Below are 8,042 nucleotides of genomic sequence, written 5' to 3'. Positions count from 1 at the left end.
TTACATATAATGAGCGATTTAAAATAATAATAATTTGTCCATTGTTCCATAGAAGAAAATGTTCATGCTGGCAACATGCTCACATCCATTCTCAGTAAAATGTCACGTTGACGGCATCCTTTTGCAATTCTATAAAATTACAGAGTGAAAGAAATTACAATAGTGAACAAATAAAAGAAATTGTAAAAAGGGGGTTAAAGACAGTAAAATTTAACAGCATCCAAGTAAAGAGAAGTGAATAATTTCAACCTGGCTGCTTTTAGGAGTCAAATTGAGGTCAGTCATAAATAGATAAAGAGGACTGATTGAGATGGCCAAAGAGCAAATCTCAGCTCAGACTCACTCTCTTTTATACTTTCCTACAGTTTGCCACTCTTACGCGTGTTCTCTTCTCAGATGCAGCAGGAATTCAATTACCAGCTCTTCTTCCTTTTTTTTCTTTCTTTTTTTTCTCCTTCTGAACTGGGTCTAGCGCAGTTATCCTGAGCTGTAACCGTAATCATACCACTGGCATTAATTGGGCTGTAATTGCTGAGGCTCTCGGCACCTGGACGATGCTTAATTGTGTGCACTGTGCTGGCACAATGACCCATAATTTTTGGTTCATTTTTTCCTCTAATTTTTTCCTTCTCATTCCATCTGTATTGCTCTCCCACACCTCTATCAGCCTCCCTTTCTCTTCTGTGTGTGTGTAACCATGTGTGTGCACCTCAAGTTTATACAGTCTTCACTCACTGTCCATTTGCTGTCTACACTTTGAGTTCACTTTAATTTTCAAATGAAACATGGCAGCAAATGTCTTCTGTGCATTTGCTTTGGCATTAAAAACATTATATGTAATTATTAACCTTTTGAAATGGCATATTAAAAACCTGCCCTGTGTCACTGACTTTGAAAACCAAACAATTTGTCCAATAAGAACTCTGTGTTAACTGTTTACAGGTACCTGCTTACAGATATAACCAGAATACTTAAACTGGTTATATCTTAACTGAATATTGTAAAATTGTTGGAACTGCCTAGGAGATTTTAAATGTTTTTTTCTGAGATTGATTTAAGCTCGGTCCCACTCATTTTTATTTTGAACATGTATTAGAAATGGCAGCTAGTTCCTATTTACCCCCACTAATATATCTCAAGCTCACTAATAAATCATTATAATCTTACAGATATGATAAAGATAGAAAAAAACTAGGACAGGAATGATGCACGAGCCGTGCTCCAGCCATGTGAAAAACTCCACTCCACCATTAGCTTGTAGAGCCACTTTAGCAGCAATAACCTAAAGAAATCATTTTCTAAGGCAGAGTCAGTGTCTCACATCATTGTTGAGGAATGTTGACCTGCTCCTCTTCATAGCATTGCTTCAGCTCATTGAGGTTTGCAGACATTCATTTATACACAGATCTCTTAAGGTCCCACCACGACATCTCTGGACTTTGACTGGGCCGTTGCAACATCGTGATTCTTTTCTTTTCTTTTCTCTTCAGCCATTCTGTTGTAAATGTGCTGCTGTGCTTGGGATCATTGTCTTGTTTCTTGACACGAGCTTTAGCGGCCTGACAGATGGCCTCACATTTGACTCTAGAATACTTATCTAGAATACCCAAATCATCCCCCTCCTGCCTGTGCTTGCGTGCTGTGTTAGGTTTTTGCCAAACATGGGGCTCTGCATTACAGTCACACATCTCCACCTTGGTCTCAGATGGGCTCACATTTGACTCTACGTCTCTGCGATAGATGAATGTCCAAATGCTGTTTTTCAGGGTTTTGTTTTTTTTAATTACTCAGCATTTGTAATTATGCTGGGATGACCTGGATGCTTCAGACCTGCAAACTGTCAAAAACCTCTGCTTCTACAGTGCTCATACTTCCTAAGTGCATTTGATTATCAGCACCTGGTTGCTAATAATCAAATGTAAGCAGTAAGGAGTGCTCATAGTTAGCAGGTCAGACTGGGACCTGTGATAATAGAAGCTAGTTGTATCAAACTAACTGCTCTTACAGCAGTATAATTCTTCTGGTCTGGTTTATTAGAGCACTCTGGAGCAGCTCCACAGCCAGTTCCTGCTGGTTTTGGAGTCCCTGTCAGAGTTCTGGGATGTTCTGGATGAGATTGATAGCAAGACCTGGATTCTGGAACCGGAAAAACCATGTCACTCAGACACCACGAGGCGGATCGCCATTGGTACTGCTCCACACATCAGCAGATCTTGATGCCGCTTCACAGACCATAATACAACCAAATATTACAACCACCTAACTACCCACTGGTCTTTATAAGTGGATCTGTGTGTATGTGTGCAGGAAACAACGTCTCCATCAAAGTAGAGGTGGATCCCCGACACCCAAAGATGCTGCCAGAATGCTGCCTGCTAGGAGCAGAGCATGGTGGGTATGACCTGGGAGTCAAAGTGTGTTTGCAGGCAGCGCAAGAGCTCATCTGCAGTATTATAACCCCAAAACTAACTGACAATGATACAGCATGGGAAATACACAGTTATCAGGTGACATGCATGTGACAGTCACTAAGACGCCCACGTCCAAGCATTGCTTCTTGGACTTTAACTTAACTTAAATGAGTTCAATTAAAAAACAAAGTAGTAGTTTCATAAATGGGATCTTCCTGAGGCCTGTGCATCCTGCCTGTCTTCACACAATAACGTAGCAGCTGAGGATCAGATGAGGCAATAAAGTCTAAATTCTGTCGTTATTCAGATCAGATCGGTGAGAAGCTACGAGCTGTGAAAGAAAATAGCACTTTTTTTTTGCTCTCCACACATCTCTGGTTGTGTTGACTGTTGTGCGTTGTTGTGTCAGAGGATCTGCTTCCAGAGTGGCACATCTTCATTCCCAGCGCAGCAACACCGGAGCCAGTCAGCAGGCGAGCTCGGGCTCCAGTTTTCTATTTAAGTCCCCGTCAATTGTCGGCCATTGTTTCTGTAAACCCAAGGTCACGCGACTCCTAGCCTGTTGCCTAGCAATGCAACTCAAAAGATATTAAACACACGCACACTTCAGCCACCAAGACGGGAGGCAGGCAGCGACCCTCAAATACAGGGGGTCGCATAGAAATATTGCTTTTTGCATGTAGGAATAACAAACAGCGAGAGTGATGAGCGCTGCACGGAGACAAAGCTCCCCTGTGGAACGGCACAAGCAACCATGGTTCATATCTAACAGCGGTGACGCCGCTGTCTGTGCTGATCTGGGCCTTTGTCCAATAAGAGATGTTGTTTGAGGGTATGCAGAGTGCTTTTTTTTTTTTTAAAGGAAGTCTAATTTTCCAGGGCCTTATATGCAGTGATAGTGTATCTGAAGCTGCTTGAAATGTGACTGCAGATCTAATTTAAGGCTGTTATTACTATTCTGATTTCCATCCAATTCCACATGATTTCTTGTGTTTTGTTTCAGTGGTGACTCCGCTGAGGAATAAGCTAAACGCTAACATGCACTTGTGGTAAGGTTTTCTCAGTCACTGAGCTTTCACATGCTAATTCAGCAGAATCTCTTTGAGCAGAAATTGAGCTCTGAATGTCACACACTTTCTGAAGAATATGGTGGATGTCATAGTACATCACATTATAATGTGATGTACTATGATATGATTTTTGCATTACTGTCAACAAATCAAATGGAAAAAAGCAAACCCATCAATACTTGCACAACACTTACTTATTATTTAACTATAAATAATAAGCAAGTGTTGTGGTTCCTATCAAAAACCGCTGTGAATGAAGAGCACATTCTGGACCTGCAGAGCATTCTCATCCACGTCTGCACCATCTATCTATCTGTCTTAGATTTAGCATCCTTTGGCTCATTATCTTTGACCTGCACAGAGAGCATTTTGAGCCACTCTCAGAGCAGTGAGCTGTTTTTAGATTAAAAGCTCAGAGGAACTCCCTGAATGGTACCTGCCCTTCACCAAACAGCACACAGGCCTGAGGCCTCGTCTACAAAAATATTAGATTATGTATTTGAACTTAGGCCCTCTTGTCTGTTGTGGAAGTAGACACACAGCTGCAGACACCATGGAGTAGTTGTTCCAGCGTGAATATGTGACAAAACTGCATTCTGTGAAACTCCCAGATGAGAAAATTGCCCATAAGGTGTCTTTCACTACTGCCTCAATGGACCGACCACTTTTCCCACCTTCCAGGCTCTGGTTCCTGATTTCCTACCAGGTCATGTCGGTCCCCGGTATCCTGTGCTGTCACTGGCAGTCACTTCAGTCACCTCAAAGCTGAGAAAAGGTTATCTCAGGACCCACCTACTTCGTTTTGCCAACATTTTTGTCCTGTCTCACTCCCCCCAGTTCTTCTTGCTAAAAGGGAGTTTTTTCTTCCCACTGTCACCATGTGCCCATGTTTTATACAAGCATGTGTACTACGAAAGGGTAAAACACAAGAACAACTCATCTGTGGTGTTTGCAGCTTTTCCACCGTGTCCATAACAAAGTGTCATCCGTGTTTTAATTGTTGGTTTTGGTCTTTTCTTTATTATTTGTGAGCATATCTGCCATTCAAACTCCAATTCTTTTTATCTTTACATCCAGGAGCATTATCAGTGTCTAAGTGGATCCCTGCACAGAGAGCAGAGAACCATTTGATTAACACTCAGGGGAAGAAGGGAAAAAAGTCATTTCCAAATGAAGCTGGGTACAGATTTAAATTTCACCCCAGGTTTTAACATTTGCCTCCCTGCATGACACACATCTCAGTAAATTCCCCTCCACCACTGTACAGTCTGAGGCAGCTCAAATGTTCCTGCTATTTTTTTTTCTTACATTTTATATAGCAGTAGTGAAAGTCTCCTAATCATCCCCCAGTGTCTTTGCAGGCTCATTTGCATGTGGTTAATTAGTGTGTGAAGGAGCTGTCTGTGGTCTGCTGGCAGGAACCCGGACTCCAGCGTCTTGCACAACCTCCAGGATGTTTTGGAGATCGAATTCCCATCACCTGCCACCCACGAAAAATCTGTATGTCACATAGTTGCCCCATTTTCCATTTCAAACGTGTCCCTTCATCTGTGTGTGTGTGTGTGTGTGTGTGTTTACATCTCTGCATACATTCTCCTGTTTGAGCTCAGAGTTCTAAGGGGGCGGACATACACTGCTGCTTATTTTCCCGTTTCTTTCCGCATTTTTCTTTGTGTGTTTTGTTTTTCTTAGAGGTGGGCTCCGGTTCTCCTTTAATTGGGTTGTTTACAGATAAGATCATTAGAATAACAAAGATGGCAGAATTCTCTGCACTATCAAACCGCTTTAATCACGAAAAACCATTTGTCTCTCTCTCTTTGTTTTTTTTTTTTAAGCCCTCGTTTTTCTCCCCTCCCCTCTCTCCGGATGGGTTGAAAGGGTGTCCTGTTTATCCACTGTCGCCGCGGTGATTAATGCCTCCGCTTCATTAACATTCAGAGGAGTGCAAAAAAGTTGAGTTGACCAGATGTTGATTTTTGTTTTTTTTTCTTTCCTCTGACATCGTCTCTTTTAATGGATAGCTGCAGGAAAAACCCCCAAAGAAAACAGGAGTTACTCATTACACCAAAATGCAACGATGAGCAGGGAGAAAGGAGTTACGGGGTGACGTGTGGAGTGTGTGTGCTTTAGTGTGTGTGAGGACAGTTTGTGCCAACAAGCATGCTGCACATGCACATTCACTGCTCTCTGTCCGTGTAGAGTTTCAACCTTGAGTGTGGCATCTGCTATTCATATCGACTTGAAGCTGCCATCCCTGATCAGGTGTGTAATGACCCTCGCTGTGGGCAGCCCTTCCACCAGACTTGTCTCTATGAGGTATGAACACACACACACACACACACACACACACACACACACACACACACACACACAATTTGAGGTTTACAGCAGGGTTTCTTCCATTTTTAGATTGAACAATGAGATCAGACAGATGTGTTCACATCAGCTTTTTATAACAGATGAGAGGGAAAAAAATGCAAGCTGCATATAATGGCTCATCATTGGCCTTACATTAAAACTGGATATTAACTCAGTAAGTCTCAATGAAATATGTGTGTATGAACTATTTGACACGTTTGATGCAAGTTAATATGAAGGATTCAATAATGTTGTAGGCAACACAAAACCGAAAGCTTTTGAAACACGTCGGACTTCAGTGGATATGTATACATGTGTTATGTTTTAGGAACAAAAGGATGCAATATCATTTGATGGAAATGCAAATTATTAACCTACAGAAGGCTGAATTCGGAGGCATCCTGAAAATCACAGTGAACAAAAAATTAATACAGCAAGGTAGTCCATTTTGTAGCAGGTCCACACTAATGGTGCAACTGCCGATTCTGGTATTCTATGGCAAATGCAAATGTCATAGAATACCAGAATTGGGCTCCACTGGGGCACAGGGCCCACTGGAGGACGTCAGCTGTAAGATGACCCTCATGAAGTCTGTTTCTGTATTTGTGGCATGCAAGCAGATACCAGTCCTGCTGATGAGTTAAGGGCCTTCTACAGCCCTGTCTGCCCTCTGCTACTCAGATGACCAGATCAATGTCCTGGAAGTTAAACAGAAATTTTTTTTTAAGGAGAATATAGACTATGTATATAAAGATTACAGATGGACCGATCCGATATTACGTATCTGTCTGATACTGACGTAAATTACTGGATCGGATATTGGAGGGAAATAAAAAAATGTAATCCGATCCATTAAATACCAAAAAAGCACCTCAAAAAACTTGCGACATGGCATAACTCGGCTCACTACCGTAGCACGTCGGAGCAAGCATTCCCACGTTAAGCTTAACAACAGATATATGGAGCGACTGCCTCGCCCTCTCCTGCTGCTATTTCAATCATCAAACTGATCAATGATCAGCTGATCGGCTTTTCTGTCGCGAGTCTGTCTCTTTGTTTGTTTATCGCCCACTTCGCGCCAGAAAGAGGAAACCAGCGGCTGAACAACAGCAGCACGTTTAAGCTTGATAATCTGTTGTTAGAATTGATTTAATATCACTTTCTACACCAGGATCCTTTTCTACAGCTGACGGCTGGTAACTGTGCAGGGGCGGATCTAGCAAAGTTCAGCCAGGGGGGCCGATAGGGCATGAACAGGGAAAAGGGGGCACAGAAACATACTTTTCTTTCTTATTCTCATTTAAAATGTGTTGCTTTTAATAAATAATTATCCGAATCTTACACCCAAAGTTTTAATCTGATGTAAAATGTATAGAAGTCCATTACTGTATATAGTAACTGTTAAGTCTAATATACCCCAGTAAGCTATAGTAATTTTTCCTTTGGGAAGGTATGATCTGTGCAGTCTGCAATTTTGTTGAAGAAAGATGTTGTATGTATTTAATTACTCTTGAAAAATAATTGATTTCTGTGCATTTTTTTCACACTGCATCAAATTAAAGTTGATTACGTCGATTAAGCATCATGAGGTGGAGGGTGGGGGGGTGGTTCCCTATTTTTTTTTTTTTTTTTGCTGGGAGTTTTAGAACCCCACTAGTTAGGTTGCTTACTCTTTAAAATACCAGAATAGGGAGGATGGAGCAGGTTTAAGTTTTTTAGACTGATCAGTGTTGCTGAACTATAAAATATTTTGAGTGCAGTGTATTTTTTGCATACAGGTATAACAGAATAGCTTTAGTGTTTGTGTTTTTTTACTTGAGTATGAACTTATACAAAAAGCAGCAAGATATTAAAAAAAAAAACTGTTTTATTGATTAAAAAAAACACTATCGGATTCATATCGGTATGGGACATAAAGTGGTATCGTGCCATCTCTAATAAAGATGTCTGACATGACAACAGCCCAGATGTCAAGCCACAGTGATATGACTTATTACGGAAATGTTTTTTATATATAGCTGACATATCTTGATATAGAAATATTCAAGTTGAATAATCTTTGCTGTCATACAGTATGTGATTTCTCAAGAATAAAATGACATAACAGCGGTCAGTGGAAACCAAAATTATCAAGTCTTTTTTTTTTTTTTTTTTCCTTTCTTTGAGCAATGGATATATTCATGGAAGCTACTTTGGGTTGTTT

General features: G+C 41.0%; 1 protein-coding gene across 1 annotated transcript in view; it reads left to right on the top strand.

Annotated features, from left to right (window-relative positions):
* The window catches only part of fancl (FA complementation group L), a 38,154-nt gene that overhangs the window by 27,757 nt on the left and 2,355 nt on the right, over positions 1–8,042 (top strand). The window contains exons 8-12 of the mRNA XM_026190660.2: positions 2,038–2,188; positions 2,308–2,391; positions 3,415–3,460; positions 4,900–4,981; positions 5,681–5,797. Of these exons, the coding sequence (XP_026046445.1) occupies positions 2,038–2,188; positions 2,308–2,391; positions 3,415–3,460; positions 4,900–4,981; positions 5,681–5,797 (480 nt within the window). The remainder of the gene's footprint in view (positions 1–2,037; positions 2,189–2,307; positions 2,392–3,414; positions 3,461–4,899; positions 4,982–5,680; positions 5,798–8,042) is intronic.

The sequence above is a fragment of the Astatotilapia calliptera genome, chromosome 13 (genome assembly GCF_964374335.1).
Source record: "Astatotilapia calliptera chromosome 13, fAstCal68.1, whole genome shotgun sequence".
Taxonomy (NCBI): Eukaryota; Metazoa; Chordata; class Actinopteri; order Cichliformes; family Cichlidae; genus Astatotilapia; species Astatotilapia calliptera.
The sequence above is the reverse complement of the archived record's forward strand: the minus strand, read 5'-3'. Positions and strand labels throughout refer to the sequence as shown.